The sequence below is a fragment of the Lupinus angustifolius genome, chromosome LG08 (assembly GCF_001865875.1).
Source record: "Lupinus angustifolius cultivar Tanjil chromosome LG08, LupAngTanjil_v1.0, whole genome shotgun sequence".
Classification (NCBI taxonomy): domain Eukaryota; kingdom Viridiplantae; phylum Streptophyta; class Magnoliopsida; order Fabales; family Fabaceae; genus Lupinus; species Lupinus angustifolius.
In genome coordinates, this window is record NC_032016.1 from 9,585,135 (window position 1) to 9,602,600 (window position 17,466).

General features: G+C 32.9%; 4 protein-coding genes across 5 annotated transcripts; 2 read left to right on the forward strand and 2 right to left on the reverse strand.

Moving 5' to 3' along the window:
* LOC109353310 (NAC domain-containing protein 30-like) lies at nucleotides 714-4,499 on the forward strand. Its single transcript, XM_019595533.1, has 4 exons — nucleotides 714-831; nucleotides 1,964-2,135; nucleotides 2,315-2,586; nucleotides 3,605-4,499. Exons 1-4 carry the CDS (start codon nucleotides 811-813, stop codon nucleotides 4,193-4,195), a joined length of 1,056 nt encoding a protein of 351 aa, XP_019451078.1. The 5' UTR covers nucleotides 714-810; the 3' UTR covers nucleotides 4,196-4,499.
* On the forward strand, nucleotides 6,337-8,980 carry LOC109353311 (uncharacterized membrane protein At4g09580-like). Of its 2 annotated transcripts, none has more exons than XM_019595534.1 (4): nucleotides 6,337-6,752; nucleotides 7,462-7,732; nucleotides 7,835-8,005; nucleotides 8,539-8,980. In XM_019595534.1, the coding sequence occupies exons 1-4, from the start codon at nucleotides 6,457-6,459 to the stop codon at nucleotides 8,668-8,670; spliced, it is 870 nt and encodes a 289-aa protein (XP_019451079.1). In that variant the 5' UTR covers nucleotides 6,337-6,456; the 3' UTR covers nucleotides 8,671-8,980. The 2 variants fall into 2 exon arrangements, with proteins under 2 accessions (XP_019451079.1, XP_019451080.1); XM_019595535.1 differs by lacking the exon at nucleotides 8,539-8,980 and adding an exon at nucleotides 8,071-8,195 and having other exon boundaries at nucleotides 7,835-8,038.
* Nucleotides 9,335-12,773, reverse strand: LOC109353306 (50S ribosomal protein L21, chloroplastic-like). The gene is made up of 5 exons (XM_019595528.1): nucleotides 12,431-12,773; nucleotides 11,713-11,793; nucleotides 10,845-10,946; nucleotides 10,686-10,760; nucleotides 9,335-9,638 (listed from the first exon to the last, which is right to left on the reverse strand). The coding sequence occupies exons 1-5, from the start codon at nucleotides 12,707-12,709 to the stop codon at nucleotides 9,546-9,548; spliced, it is 630 nt and encodes a 209-aa protein (XP_019451073.1). The 5' UTR covers nucleotides 12,710-12,773; the 3' UTR covers nucleotides 9,335-9,545.
* On the reverse strand, nucleotides 13,397-17,013 carry LOC109354586 (calcium-dependent protein kinase 11-like). Its single transcript, XM_019597186.1, has 7 exons — nucleotides 16,220-17,013; nucleotides 15,209-15,352; nucleotides 14,959-15,111; nucleotides 14,726-14,841; nucleotides 14,337-14,504; nucleotides 13,925-14,149; nucleotides 13,397-13,711 (listed from the first exon to the last, which is right to left on the reverse strand). Exons 1-7 carry the CDS (start codon nucleotides 16,767-16,769, stop codon nucleotides 13,574-13,576), a joined length of 1,494 nt encoding a protein of 497 aa, XP_019452731.1. The 5' UTR covers nucleotides 16,770-17,013; the 3' UTR covers nucleotides 13,397-13,573.

Sequence of the window (17,466 nt, forward strand, 5' to 3'; positions counted from 1 at the left end):
GGGACGGCGCACCAAACAGACAGTGGTGAAAATAAACCTGATTTGCGTTGCACTATATTGTGCTGTGTGTCACCGATTTGAGACATACTTTGAAACAACAAATCGTGATACATGTGTCATTCCTTTAGTTGATTTTATAAGCTTGTACAATGTCATAATATGAGTAAAAACTAAATATGACCCGTTATGCATAATACATATTTTGACTAAAACCCATACTTATCTTATTTACACTTAACCAAAGAGCTTGATTTTCATCTAATATATTTACAGATTAACTCATAAAAACATAATATCTTAGGTTGATTACCATATTGATGGGAGATGTTTACATAAAAACATCTTTGTAAAACAGCATTACACATTGTTTTATAACATAAAGTATAATTTGATACACACATGAGAGCAATGTAATTGTTTAAAGTGGAGTAAAAGGCTTAGGGTAGAATATATATATATATATATATATATAGAGGTAGAGTTTGGGGGGTGGCGTGAAAACTTGTTGTCACGCCGTCCAAACAAAGAGCTTTCTATCTATCTGCCACCCCACGCGCAATCAATAACTTCATTTACAACATGCTAATTAACTATCTCTATATATAATTCTTCTGCTTCTTTTCTCTACAACATTCATTCTCTGCTCTCTCTCTATATATACATATATATATATATATATATATGTATGTATATGCTTTAGCACTCTCCTCTCTTTATACAAACAAACAAATATTACACCTTAATCAGTCCAACACATATATCTGTCTTATTATCTCCTTTATTGTCAGTAGCAGAGGCTCAAGAAGAAAGATGACATTAACTCAAATTTCTGTGAGTACTCATATCTATTTTTTTTTAACAAATCGAAATCACTAGAGCTGAATCTCAGTGAATTATAATGTCAGAATTTTGCTCTTTTCTTGATATTTAGTTTGTTGTCTAGCTAGGGAAGGATGACACAACCTTGACACCATTTGGTAAATCCTTTGGTGGGTTTTTTCTCAAGGGAAATCCGGCTTCTGATGTGTTATCTATGATCCTCGATATGTTATAGACCTAAAGCTTGCTTTTCCTTTACATGTTTTAATTGTCTGAATGAAAATTAAGGGCACTAGCCCAAGTCTAATCATATGACTTGTTCCATGTCAACTTAGATGTAGATCATGATCTTAGGAGTAGAAAAATAGAGTGATATGATTGGTTAGAAAAAAATTCACAGCTTCAGTGACATAGTCATGTAGTAAATAAAAATATTCAAAGGCATTAGTACTATTTGGTAGTGATTATGTCCTTAGAAAATTCTGAGAACTACCCTATAGTGATTATGCTATTTGTGGTGGTGGTGAATGGTGATCAACGACTATTTTCCTCAGGCAAGTCATTCTCCACCACCAACAAGTGTTGGGAGTGCACTGCACTCAAAGAAATGTGACATGTTTGTGACAGCAAAGTCAAGCTTTTCGGCCTCTATAGCTTTTGTGTTGAATATACTTTTTTTCCCAAGTTCATGTCATGCAACTAAAGGCATAATAATAATAAGCCTATCTATCTTGTGTAAAAATAGTTAATTTGTTTCTATTAGTGGTGGGTTCCACACATGTCTGCCAATTTTGTCATTGCACATGCTGCACAATTGTTGGCTTCAATAACAAAGTTCACATCATCACCATCATTACTACTATATATTTCTGCCCTAGGTGCTTTGAGAGCTATAAACTATCATGACAATTTGATAAAAGCAATGAAGTGGTCCAACTTGGGCATCCTTTAATTTAGGCCATTGAATTTGTTTCCTCATATCTTCCAATGCTCACTTTAATCTGATCATAAATATTTTATTTTGATCCACATAAATCAGAAACAAGATAAGCTTTTATTATATATATATTGACATTAAAATTGAATCACATTTGCTAAATTGATATATATTACATAATGACTCATTTTCCTTTGCTTATTTTAGGAGAGACCATCAATGAATTTGGAATCTTGTGTCCCTCCAGGATTTAGATTTCATCCAACAGAAGAAGAACTTGTGGGGTATTACCTCAAGAGGAAAATAAACTCGCTTAAAATCGACCTAGATGTGATTGTTGAGATTGATCTCTACAAAATTGAACCATGGGACATACAAGGTATATAGAGTTATCAGTTATATTATAATGCAATATTGATATATATATATAAGTTCTTGTATAACTTTATACAATTATACAATCAATTGATGAAACTTTAGGCAATCATACTAATATACCTATCCATGAAGCAAGATTATAGTTATAAATTTTTTGATGTGATTGAAAAATTAATGCAGATAGATGCAAGCTAGGATATGAGGAACAAAATGAGTGGTACTTTTTCAGTCACAAAGATAAGAAGTATCCAACAGGAACAAGAACTAATAGGGCTACTGTGGCTGGGTTTTGGAAAGCAACAGGAAGGGACAAAGCTGTGATGTCCAAAAACAGAATAATAGGAATGAGAAAGACCCTTGTCTTCTATAAGGGACGTGCCCCAAATGGAAGGAAAAGTGATTGGATCATGCATGAGTATAGGCATCAAACCTCAGAACATGCTCCTCCACATGTAAGTTTTTTTCTACTCTTCATGAATCTGTCATTGCCATTGTCATTATTTGAGTTATATGTATTATGTATGCTACTAACAATGAAAATCAATGCAAGGTGGTGCTTTCTAATAATCCATTTACTCTAAATAATAATATGAAAAGGGCTCATATATTTTTCACTTTGTTTCAAAAGTTAAGATGAAAAGGAAAATGCAAACATGTTTTAATAAATTCAAATATAATAGTTTTCCTTCTCTCTCTTTTTTTCTTCAATAATTATTTGAATCAAATGATTCTCAAGTTTTCTATAAAATGACTTCAGTCTTTGGCCAAATTCTATATGAATACTTCAATTTCTTTGCTCTTTGGAAATCTCAAGAGACCAGTGCAAGTCATTAAGCATAAGCTTTCACAATCAATATGAAATGTGTATATTAATTATGCATTATTAGCGTAGAAGAATTTCAAAATATTAATTATGCAAGAGTTGGTTTGAGGAATAACTTAATTCCTATGATATAAAATGTACAAAAAGATAGTATTCGATAATTTTGTGAAGCACTCTTTAATTATTATTTTTTTGGTAAGAAACACTTTTCAATTCTACCGTTTACTAAGTTTTGCTTCTAGTAAAAAAGTGAAACTCTCTCCTTTTTCTTTGACTCTTGTTCTTTCCACACACTATACACTAAAGTCTTTGCTATCTATAGAACTATATTACTAGAAGTCTTGACACGACCCTATATTACATAATGACTCATTTTCCTTTAATACAACTAATTTCAAACATGTAATGAGAATGTATCCACTTTCTTAAAGCTACTTTGCCTTTCATAAAGACCAAGAACCAAAGTGTAAAAATTCCAACACACATGCCCTCCTTCTTTAAACAAAGACGAGTCAATACACGAGGCTCCTAACTAGTAAAATCTGAAGCAATATATGTATGTAGTTTTATCGTTGTGCTGAGCTTTGCCCTATGTCCTCGATCTTATATTATATGAAAATTCTGAACTTGATAGTTGATTACTTCAGGAAGAAGGATGGGTTGTATGCCGAGCCTTTAGAAAGCCTACTCCGAGTCAGAGACCAGGTTTTGAACCATGGTGTAATAGTAGCCAACACCAACACTATTTCAGAGATCAAAGCCATGCAAGGCCATTAACAATTGCTGATATTTTAAATGAAACTCATAATGTGCTTCATTCTACTGAAGACACTAGTTTTAACAGTTTCCCCTTTAGCTCAGAGCAACAAGAGTTTCTACCAAACCAAAATGTTATTATGGATCACAAACAACTCATTGAGCTTCCACAACTAGATAGTCCCACTGCATCTCTATCAGCAACTTTGGCAATAAAAGAATGCAACCAATTACAATATCACAATAATAATGGCCTAACAATTGAAGAATATTGCAGTGATGAAAGGTGCAATAATAATAACAATGGACAAGTTGGTGGTGTTGATTGGAAAAGCTTGGATAATTTGTTTGCTTCACAATTGACAGATTCTTCAGAAGTTTATTTTTCACATCAAAACTTGCCATTGATGATGCCACATAGCCATGATCTACAAGCTCAAAACCAAGCTAGTAACATCTTAGGATGTTTTCCTGATTTATAACTTGAGTGTCATAATATCCATATCCTAAGTAAGATGTTGCATTCATTATATCATAGTTCTCAGTTTATTATCTTGCATCATGCTAATGTAGAAGTTGTTGGAGACTGAATGGAAGGTTCTGGAAGATGGTTTAGGAGATAATATTATATATATATATATATATTCATGATAATGGAGATTCCCTTGAAGAGTGAATCTCTCCTTTTGTTTAGAAAAGGAACCTTTTTTTTAACTTTTTATTTGTACTAAGTTTAACTTTTTATTGACTTTGGCTATGTCACTTATAAAATGTACATTCTCTTTATTGCATGCATAGTGTGGCTTTTCTTTGCTTTAATGAAGTTATTTTATGTCATTATTTGTATTTTGTGAGAGTTTACATATATTATATATACATATACATTGAGATGATGTATTTTTGAGCTTATCAGCATATTTTTGTGTTTCCTCTTCTAGTTAATTAAAAGAAATAAAAAGAACAAAAGGGTTACTATTACATTGTTTGCCTCAATGGCTTTATTACTTGCTTTATGTTCAGATTCAGACAATAAAATTGAAGGAGGAAAAATCTTATGCCATTTTTTCGTACTAGCAAGAGTATCCTCATCTTTTTGGATGAGGAACTAATTGCTTTTTGGGTTTGTAGTTATCTCTCCTAACACATATCGTTCTTAGGAATGTCATTGACTAAACGAGTCTTCCTCCAAAACTCGGCTATAACAAAAAATTGACATGGGCCAAGGGGCCGCTCCAATCGAATTTACAACCCGGGGATCTTTTTATATTTTTTTATGGAAATGTTAGTAAGTATTTTAAGGGTAATGTTTAACTATATACATGAAAATCTTATCTTGAAAATTGATATATGTGAGAAATGGCAGACTTAATTTTTAACACTGATTTTCTTCTTTTATATTATTTAAATGATATCCTTAAAACACTTTTTTATTTGGGGAAAACTTCAGCACTATAATATTTAATAACCAAATTTGATGGACACGATTTTAATATTGGATAGACGATTAATGTTTATTGCATGATTTATCTTATTCTCTAATGAGCTTACTTTTGAACTTTTTTTATGTTCAACGATGTTTGTTAAAGCTTGAAAGATGGCTTCATCGTTTTGATTATAAAATTGTTTATACTCCATTATTCATTTATGTGATTAAAATTAAATTTACTTTATGTATTATTTGTGGAATATGAAGAAAACATTTGTAAAAAATAATATTAACATTTGTGAAACTCCAAGATGATAAGATAAGATAATAAAGTGTTTGCATAATTTGTTGAAAATTACACTAGAGTATGGGAAGGAAAACATAAAATGTGGCTAGTATTTGCACAAATGTAACATACATAATATATAATGATATTTAAGATTATATATATATATATATTAAGAAATAATTTAATGATGTAAAATTTGTATATGTTTTAATTAGAATACTCTTATATTACTTCTCATAATTAATCACATTATTCATTTACTACCCTAAATTATAGGTCAAAATTTCATATATTCTCTTGTTATATTGAAAGTAATAATACACAATGCTAAAGCATTGAATGGAATAGGTGAAAATGTATAATATTTTATAGAGAGAAATTAAAATTAAAAGTAAACATGATAAAGAATATGGTTGAAAAATGATAATTGAATATTGTATTTGTAAAGAAGAAAATCCGAATACACTACTATGTAAAACAAAAATGTGTTGATCTAGTGGTGTAAAATTTTACTAAATATTCAAAGTTGATAGTTTGATTCTTGAAAATAATATTTATTAAGATGATTATTATTGGATAGCACATTTGCTATCTCACAACTTTGTGTTACTCCATATGTCAACAACGATAATTAATTATAAAAATATTTAATAATTATAATTTTAACGTGAATAAATTTTTTTACGCCCATTAGAATTGATAGTAAAAAAATTGATATTTGGTCCAATATTATTGAAAGTACGGGATGGAGTAAGTAAACTAAAATGGTATAATAAATGTATTCTTGAAAGTTGAAATAATAAGCGTAATAAATGAAAAATCACTTTTTTCTTCTTCTTCTTCTTCCAGCTTCATAAGGATCCACCATTACACTCTCTCTCCCAAATTCTTAGGTTTTTTCATCAAATCAACACTCTCTCTCTCTTTCACTAACCTTTTCTTTTCATCTTCAATTCTCTTCAAATTCTCACTCTCTGATCCACAACTTGGATGTGATCACTGTGATTCGATCCACCATCGTCCCCATCATGGCTGCGCCGAGGAACGTGGCGGCGCCGGGTGACATTCCTTGGCTTTTACGGGATATAGAGAATGGCGGTGGCGGTGGCGGTGGCGGTGGCGGTGGCGCGGAGGAGGAGGATTCCCCGTCCGCCAAGAAGCCCAAATCGGAGAAGTTTCCATTCAATACTTGGGAATTTGGTATCGCCATTGGAGTGTTCTTCGTGTTCTCGACAGTGTTGTTCTGCATTTATCTCACCATGCCTTCTGCAGAGAAAGGTCATATCAAGCTTCCGCGTACCCTTTCGGATCTTCGCCTCCTCAAGTAACAACCTTTCCTTTATTCTCGTTTATTAGGTTTTGATTTCACTCGCTGAAAAAAATGCATGCTTTGTGGGGTTTTATGATGAAGGAGTTATTTATTTTGATGATTATATGGTTTTAGGAAAAATGTTTGTCCTATACCCTTTTTATTGGGTGCAAGGAAAGAGAATAGAGAGAACTAAATTGGAATTATATCATTCTAGGACACATTAGTCCCTATTATGGGTTATTCTGATTGTCATTTAAGGTTCATAAGGACCAAATTGGAACTTTACATTCTATGTTAAGGTTCTATCTCAAGACTAATTGGCAATGATAGGAGTAACCTTTGACTCATAACTAAAGAGCATGACAACCAGGAAGAAGTTGGACTCTGATAAGGTTCCATCTCAAAATCAGTTGGTTGTGAGAAGAGTAGCCCAACAGATATTTAAACCATTCCCGAGATAATGAGGTAGACAATGGGACTTACTCTCCAACCTAAAATGGGCAGGGTGTGCTTTTGCTTAGGGATGAACTTGGGCATTTACTCTTTTTTTCTAAAGGTCTCTCATAAAAAGATATAAATTTTAATTATGAGCTATTTTGAATACGAAATGAAGTAATTCAGACACTTATTGAGTAGGATTGGAGTTGTAATGTGTTGCTTGATGGTTTCAACCTACAATTATAGTTACTGTGTTTTATGTTCTTGGTTTATTTTTATGCAGAGACCATCTTTCGACTTATGCCTCTAACTATCCTGCACAATTCATTCTTGGTTACTGCTCCACCTACATCTTCATGCAGACTTTTATGATTCCAGGAACAATTTTCATGTCCTTGTTAGCTGGGGCTCTTTTTGGAGTTGTTCGAGGGATCATGTTAGTTGTTTTCAATGCCACCGCTGGAGCATCGTCATGCTTCTTTTTGTCTAAGTTAATTGGAAGGCCTTTAGTTTCTTGGTTGTGGCCTGAAAAGTTAAGGTTTTTCCAAGCTGAGGTTTGTGTTTTTTCTCCTTCTGTTGTGTTTATCTCAAGATTGTCTGGCGTAGATATATTATTAAGTCAATTGTGTTAACCTGGATTTCTGTTGTTTAATCAGATAGCAAAGCGTAGGGATAAGCTCTTTAACTACATGCTTTTTCTGAGGGTAACCCCAACATTGCCAAATCTTTTCATCAATTTGGCATCTCCAATTGTCGATGTACCATTTCATACATTCTTCTTAGGAACATTCATCGGTCTTATTCCAGCTGCTTATATCACTGTCAGAGTAAGTTTTTGTGTCCATCTTCCTGTTATTTTATATTAATTTTTAAGTTTTTGGTTAAATATTGCTATTGTTTTACAATATAATCATTCTTAAACACTTTCTCTGAACTCTATACTTTCCTGATCCAAGTGTTTATTTATGCATTGATTATTTCATGTGTATACAACTCATTTTAGTTAGTTTCTCATGGTTGCCCACTTTTAAGTTTTGAATTATAAGATGAGTATCCTTGTTAGCACCTCCCTTTCAAGTCTGGAAGAGACTCCAAATGAATTCACATTTACCAATATGATTCACCAATTTCATACACTAGCCCCATGGCCTATTCATACGACGCATCCACTAATATATGATGAAGCTAGATGTCATACTTTGATTTTAATCAGCATGCATTTTTGTTCCTTTTAACTACAAACTGATATATGAAGAAGCTATTTATAGACTATCTTCTATTCCACTTTGCAACTTAGTAGCAACTTTTTTTCATGCATTTCTTCTATTATACTCCTAATGTGTCATTGCTGTTTAACCAGGCTGGCCTTGCTCTTGGAGATCTAAAGTCAGTGAGGGATCTATATGATATTAAGACATTATCAGTTCTTTTCCTCATTGGTTTTGTTGCCATACTTCCAACTCTTCTGAAGAGGAAGCGAGTGTATGAATGAAAATTGTATTCTTGTTAATTAAAACATTGGCATATGCTCCAAATTATTTTAGGGTGGAGCCTCTTTTTGTTCTTTTCTTATTGTGGGGATATAGTGAGAAACTACACTTAGTGAGTTCAAGTTGTGATAAACCAGTTCAGCCTGGGCTCATAGGTTTTTTTGGTGTAGAGCATTTAAGTTACTAATTATGTGCCTTAATGGCATGAGGATGGATGTTTCTAGTAAAATGTTTTGCAGTGCTGTATGCATACATGTCTTACATCATTTAGGAACTTGCTTTTGCTTTGCACCAATGCTTGTTTAACCAATATTAAGATATATAACAGAGAAACTCAACAATTATTCTCCCTGTGAGTTATGCTTTTTATTTATTTTATTATATATTTTTCTAGAATTCATTACTAATTGGTCAGAATCCATAGATGGCAAAATAGAAGACCAAATTTGTCAACAAAATTTGTTATCTATGAACCAAAAAAAAGTATTTGACAGTGACATTGTTCCAATTAGAACAGGGGACCAATTTCAAAGTAATTATTATGCTTCTTGCTCATCAAAGCATATCTATGCAGTATTATTCTTTCAAAATTTATCCAATGAACTATAAAAAATCTTGAGCTTATAAATGCAACCCCTTTATAGAAAAACAAGCAAGGGAAGGTTTGCATGTGGAAATTGGAGATAAGAAAAATTGAAATGTATTTGTAAAGTAGGGGTAACAATAAGTCTACATAATACATTAGCAAGACCAAAATATAAGCATCACTAATGAAAGAAAATTTGATTATAGCAAAATGATTGCTTTGAAGGAAGATTACAGTATTAGCCAAATCATCCAGAATCACTTTGGGATAATCCACTCATAGCCCACAATCCTATTCATCCTTATCCTTTTTCAGATCTTCCAGAGTAACTTTTGGATAGTTCTCATAGCCCATAATGCTATTAATCCTTATGCGTGTATTAGGCTGTCATAACAAGTTAAAACCCAAATCAAACAGCACAAACATGGTTAAATACTTGGAAAACCAGGACAGAATCACAATTTTGAAATTGTTCAAGAAAAAATATGCTAAACTAAAATACAAACTTCTATATGTTTTATTTGCTGCAGATTATATGATATGAAGTTTTATATCAGATTTGGATAAAATCATTGAATGGCTTAATTTGCTTAGCATTAATTGAATGGCTTAATTTGCTTAGCATTAATTGAATGGCCAAACTATCCTACATGTGGTTATAGCCATCTTAAAAAACAAAGCATGGGTTAAGTGATTATGACTGCCATGGAATGGTGTTTCTAGTTCACAACCATAAATGCTTCCAAATGCAAGAAAAAAATGAAGAAGCCAAAACTTTGATATTTTGCTTCCACACTTAAAGGAGGAATTTCCTCAAAGCATTTTGCTTTTTACTAAGGGTCTCTTTACGAGTTGGATTTTAGAGGGGAATGGAAGACTTCAAAGCTATGAAATAACTTGTAAAATGCCTCTGAAACCTTTCTTTTCCCTTCCTCCCCCTCCAGAACACAACTCACAAACGGACCCTAAATTGTAACCATAGAATGGCAAGTACATTGGGCAATTTGTTTGTTTTTTGTAGAGACTCTGAATTACAGGAAAATGGAATGATAAAAGAGAATGACCTTTCCTAATGCTTTTATGGTGAAGTGAAATCAGGGTTAACAAAATATGAGAAAGTAACTTCTGGATGAGACACAAGCTCTATGGCTGCAATGAGCATAAAGACAAAATGCAATGCAGGGATTTATTGTTTTCAACTGTGATTGAGTTCATGAAGAATAACTAGAGAAAAGAAATGAAAGTTCAAAACCAAGGATGGTAAATGCATTTGAACAACTTTCAAGTATGCATTACAGCTTAGTGTAATGACTTATTATTGGCCAAGAATACTAACCACTTCCAAGCCATGTAAAGTGACATTTAATAGAAGAAAAAGTTGATGAAGAATTTGATTGTATAAGTAAAAGCAAAGCAGAATAACTGCATTACCTGTCGGTGCCCAATGGTTCTTTTATAATGCTTCTTTCTTTTGTATTTGAAGACAATTACTTTGTCGTCTAAACCCTGCATCGAATTAAAAATGGTTAATGTAGAAGAGATTTTTTTAACTTCTTACCAGGAGAGGGAAACAAAGAGAAAGAATTATACCTGCTCTTCCACTGTTGCATACACAACTGCATTTGTTACAATTGGTTTCCCAATGTATGTAGTTGTATCTGTCCCAACAAGCAAAACCTTATGCAGGGCAATCTGCAATTCCGGAGAGCTAAAGTTAAAGTAACACCAGGCAAAAAAAGACTTCAAAAATTACAGGCAAGCAGACATCACCAGTAACCAACAACATATGCTTTATCGAACGATGTGGAGTCTACTATATGAATCGAACAATGTCATTATGTTTTATCATATATCGCATCTATTGACAAAACATTGATCTTTAAATCTTTTATAATTGTTTCGCTTATGCAGTGTCACCAGTAATCACTCATATATAATTTCATTTGCAAAGTAAAGCCTAATTACTTTCAAAAAAATTGCTTTTGTATCGAACCCCTAAAAATTACAGATCCTAAGCCATTGCCCAAACCATGAATAGGTCTCAAATCTGAATTAAACACATCATACGAGCAAGCGAGTCAATATGATTCACTATCCACCATCAAAATATTTTGCATCAAGTCCTACATACAAGAGAGCCAAATGCTTGGTATGATGAACAGATAACTGTTACAGACATATTTTCTTGCGACAACTAATTAAACCATAATAAAACAACATCGAAATTTATGAGGAAATGACAAACTATAAGTCCTGTCTTCATGCACACTTACACAAACTCTATACCGGTACACCGATAATTATTACCAAAGCTGCCTATCAATCACATTCAAAGATCATGAACATTAGCAGCAATATTTAGAGATAAAGAGGTGGCAGTAAGAGATATTGAAAGAGTGTACAAAATCATGAATAACTATGGTTAAGGGACTAGAATGAATAAGAACAAAATATTTACCTTATCTTTAGCCTTAGCACCTTTTAGCCTCTGAACAACAAGCCAGCGCCCAGGGTGAACAATGTATTGGCGTCCTCCAATCTTAACAAATAAATACAAAATAATATATCAGCTCAAAAGCATAACAACAGAAGATAATATATATGGAAACCCTCAAGAAAAGAAAGTGCCAATTTTTCAATCCAAAAAAAGCATGAAGTGAAAACTATAACTCCAACAACATAAAAGAAACAGTTAAAACCATCTGAATTATCCCATTTATTCAAAATTGCTACTTTTCAACAGCACTGAAAATATGTAAAACAATAGCTAAAATCATTTGGGTAGCCACAAATATGAAAATACATTCCAACAACATAAAAAAAAACAGTTAAAACCATCTGAATTATCCCATTTATGCAAAATTGCTACTTTTCAACAACACTCAAAATATGTAAAACAATAGCTAAAAATCTAAAATCATTTGGGTAGCCACAAATATGAAAATACATGTGTAGTAACTATGAAAAACTCAACATTAAAATCAAGTTATTGATCAAAGGTTGATACTTTACAACAGCACAAACTCACTTGGGTAAGAAAGAAACATAAACAATTACAAATAAAACTCAAATGGGTCACCCTTAAAGTAATCTAAAACAACCATGATACTCAAAGCTTGAAACTTTACAAGTGGGTCACACCAAGTATACCAAAATTGAAGGAAAAAATGACTGACCATGACTACAGCGAAGAGACCCTTCTCCCACGTGGGAACCTGCGTTGGTGAGGATTCAACGATTTCAGAAGTTTGAGGTTCTGATATCTGAGCTAGTTGTGTTGCAGAGACAGAGTATTTAGGGAGAGTTGGAGAAGAGAAAGAGAGAGAAGGGAAAGGAGAAGAAGATAAGAAAGTGAGGTTAGAAGATGAACAAGTTTTGAGGTTGTGGGTAATGGAGCAATGGGTTGAAAATGAAGTGCATAGTGTGGAAAATGAAAAGGTTGTAGCAGAAGCCATGTTTGAGAAAGAGAGAAAAAGCTCTCTGTGTATTAATCCCTCATCCAAAACATATCTGAATCTATTCCTATCTGCTTTATAGAATGGAAAATCTGTTTCTTTTTTTTCTTTAAGATAAAATTCAATTACTTTTTTTTTACATTTGTTATTACACACTTAGCATTACTCCATGTGCCAGAAAATTACTTAAAAATCAAATTTTAACTTAAATATATATTTTTTTCAACCGATCACAAGTGTGAGATAACAGGAGTGCATATTTTAATAATCTTTACCTAGGTATTTTGTTGTTTCTTAATTTAATCTAGAGTTGTTCCATAAACACATTAAAGAAAACTTATAATTTTTAAAACAAAAGTTTATAGGTTTTTGGTGAAATTTTACTTACCAATCATTCTATCTCCTTATAGGCAAATATTACATTTACCATGCATTAAATTAATAATTTATAAATTGATTGAATACATATATATAAACATTTAGAAATATTAGTGGTCTTGGTATCTTGTGTGGTGGAAAATTTAGGGAGAAAGTTAAGTATTACCCAAGTATAACTCTTGTGTTTATGTATACATTTTTTTCTCTTTTTACTAATAGAACCAATGTATGAGATAAAATCTAAGAAGCATAATTATTTTTTTGTATATACCAAATACTTACCAATACTTTCTTTTTCATAGTGCTATCCTCATTTTATGTACTATAAGTTCTAACCTTGTTTCTATTGAAGACAACATTATAGTGTCCAATACATTATAGTAAACAAAGTATGAGTACTTAACATAATAATAGTGTATATCTATAAACTTGACTATGCCTTTTTTTCTACCATGATGCTTCTCCTAACTGTACAAATGTAACATATCAAGAAGAGTCTTCTTTCACTGCAAATGCATCTGCTATGTTGAAGTTCAAATTCCCTTTCATGGTTCTGCTCCTACTCATATCTGGATCACCCTTTTTCATCATTGCTGCAAATTCTCCATAATCGATTCTCCCATCCTGAACAAATAAACAAGATAATTAGAATCACCATGCATTATATATCACATAATATAAGAAAAAAATATGACTTAGATCAACTTTACTTGCTAAAACTTGTCCAAACAAAAAAATGTTCTTTTCGAGATCGAGTGATGTGATCAACTTTATAGCGAGAATATAAATGGCTTTGATGGCGTTGTTGATAACACAAATATGTTTAGACGAACTTACGTTGTCTGTGTCGATCTCTCTAATCATATCATCCAGATGTACGTCACTTAGGCCGAAGTCTTTAGAAGCCTGTTGAAGCTCGTCAATGGTGATGTAACCACTTCCATCTTTATCAAAATAGGCAAAGGCTGCAACTAAATTCTCCTCTCTTTCCATCTTATTCAAGTGCAGGGTGGCCGCAAGAAATTCGCCATAGTCTATTGTTCCACTGTTGTCTATATCAGCCTGCCAAAGTTTTTTAGTGAATTAAACTTATGGTAACTCAACTCAATATATATAAAAGAACAAAAACAATATGAACTTAAAGGGCGGCCGATGCACGAGTCTTGCCCCGTAAGCGGAGAGGCTGTTGAACTTATCAAAACACCTTCCTTTCTCTTACATATTTAAATGATAATGATAATCCACTTACCGCTTCCATCAGGGATTTAATTTCAGATTCCATGAGATTCGAGCCGACTCTTTTCAAACCATCCTTGAGCTCCTCGAATGTTATAGTCCCACTGTTGTCAGTGTCAATCATTTTGAATAACTCTTTTAAGCCACCTATTTCTTCCTCTGAGAGTCTTTCTGCTATGACCTGAAAAGAATTTTTTCTAAGTAGCATACATATAACATATAAAACGATATAAAATCGATGAGCATAAATCATAAATCAATAGACTGAGATTTTCAAAGTAGGTTATTTGCTTACTTCATTTAATAGGTTGACTAATATAAAGTTTATAGAAAAATGATATCAACATTGATATCAAACACAAGGTGAAAAGGGTGAAGGTGTATATAGATAAGTAAACGTACACGCAGTGCCATCTTCTTAAGTTTATTCATTGCTGAGAAATGCTTCAGCCGAGTCAAAACAGCAGAATCCAGAGGTTTGTCCGGCGCAACCGTATCATCAACAATCCAAGGGTGGCCTGGTTACGCAAACAAAAATGTCATTACATATTGTACAAAGCAGTGACACCGTAATGCGCTAGCATATATCAATAGAACATGAATATTCAGTTACAACTAGTACTAAAGGAACTCACATAAGACTTCATGAGCAGAAATTCTCCTCTTAGGGTCCCGATCCAGCATCTTTTTTACCAAATCTTTAGCGCTGTCTGAGATATTCGGCCACGGTTCAGATTTAAAATCTAGCTCTCCATGTAAAATCTGTTTGAAAATTCCTGCTTCGGTTTCTGCAGGTAATAGAAAAGGTGAATACAATTACATGATTAAAGAAAATCGTCAAAGCTGCAAGTCCATGAGAATTACGGTACAGGCGAAGATCATTACCAGCCCAGAAAGGTGGAACCCCACTCAGTAATATGTATAGGATAACACCAGCACTCCATACATCCACATGTGGTCCATATTGCTTGCACAACACCTCGGGAGCAACGTAGTAGGGACTTCCAACGACATCGTGAAAGTATTGTCCTGAAGGGGGAAAAGAAACAAAGAAAAGGAGGTGATAAGTCATGCTAACTAGATAGTAGATACTGATAAATGGACAACAGAAAATCTCTTCAAAATGAAGGGTGGAAATGCATCTGGTGCATAACATTGCTCTTTAACCACCCAACTCCTTAGTCCTAAGTCCTAAGTCCTAACGATACTTTTTATCTACAACCGCTAAATAATGTCGTAGCAATTCAAACAAATCAGTCACAACTAAGTATCGCAATTGAACCCCAAACTCCTAAGGAGGTACTTTAATAGGTTCCTGCTTTGGGTTCTTATTTCTGCTGATATACGAAAATTAATCACAAGTTTATTGAGCTTATGCACATGTAAAATCGCCTAAGAAATGCATTGTGAAATTCAATACAAAATATCAAATCAGAGGGATTGAGACAACAATAATTCTTCATTGGAGGGGTTGAAAGCCAGTGAAAAGAGTACATATTCTAAATTATATTACAACCACAGAGCAATCAATTCAAATAAAAACTCCTTATTATTGAGAACAAAAGTATGCAATTAACTTGTGAGGAATCAAATTATTACATTCACACACAAATGCAGCTTCAGAAAAAATATCTTATAGCATTTTTGACACAAAAACAAGCATCAAATCAATGTAATGAAACTAAGAAAGAATCATATCTTTAAAAGCAAGGCCAACACAGAATGACACTAATTTTGATGATTCATTTCATCAACAAGCTACAAAGATTAATCTCCTAATGACCAAATCACAAGAATCCATAATGATTAGAATCACAATAATCAAAATGAATTAATAAATAAACATGAACTACACACAAACTAAAAAGAGAACAAGGAATGAAAGCATCAAAGAACCTGGCTTGTAGAACACAGATAGGCCAAAATCAGTGGCCTTGATCTTGGCATCTTCACCAGGGGTATCAAACAAGAAATTTTCAGGCTTGAGATCTCTATGAATAACACCAAGAGAGTGACATGCCTCAACCACCCCAACAATGGTTTTGATCAACTTCACAGCCTCTTTCTCACTATAATGCCCCTTCTGAATAATCCTATCAAAAAGTTCACCCCCTGCACACAACTCCATCACAAGGTGCACAAACACAGAATCCTCATAGGTCCCTTGTATCTGAACCACATTAGGGTGCTCAGATAAATGGTGCATGATCTGAATCTCTCTCCACACATCATCATAATCTTCCTTGCACAAAAGCTTCCTCTTTGGGATTGATTTGCATGCATAGAGTTTCCCTGTGGCCTTGTGTGTGCATAGATATGTGGTACCAAATTGGCCTTGCCCAAGTTTCTTTCCAAGAAGATAATGATCTCTTAGCCTTGGAGTTTGATATGGCAACACAGCAGTGCATTTTGAAGAAGATTTTGATGCAAAATTAGGCTTCTGCATCTCAATTTTCAATGTGAAATGATGAAAAAAATGAAATGGGTATGATCTGAAGAGATTAAAGTTTGTTTCTTTACCCTTTTCTCGCACCCTTTTTTCTATAGGAACATGTAAAATTCTCAAAGGGGTGTTTTGTTTTGTTTTGTTTTGTTTTGTTTTTTTGGTGAGTACTTTGCTATAATATTAGTGAAGAATTGCGACCATTTATTTTGTTTTTTCCAATTGTGAATGGTAACATTATTGATATTCACTGGTGGAGAAGGTGCTTCATCATCGATGTTGTTGATCCAGTCATTCTACAATATCACCATGCACTCAAGATAAAGCCACTGAAGATACCATTTTTGCACTTAACTAAATACTAATTAATTTTTTAACTGCTTATTATAAACTACAATTATTAGTCAGTGAAGTTTTTTTACACATAAACGTTAATTCAAACCAAAATCAAATAAATCATCATTTATAATTTTATATGAATTGTCAATATTACATCTTTGAATATTTGTTCAGATAGAGTCATAGTAAACTTGTCAACTGAAAAAAAATGAATGCTATTATAGGTATATATATATATATACTACATATAATCGGTATTAATGTCTCATCTTCCATAAATATATATTATCAACTAGAATAAAGTATTAGGTGTTGTAGATTAGATTTGTCATATTTTATTTTAATAATCTATATTTATACC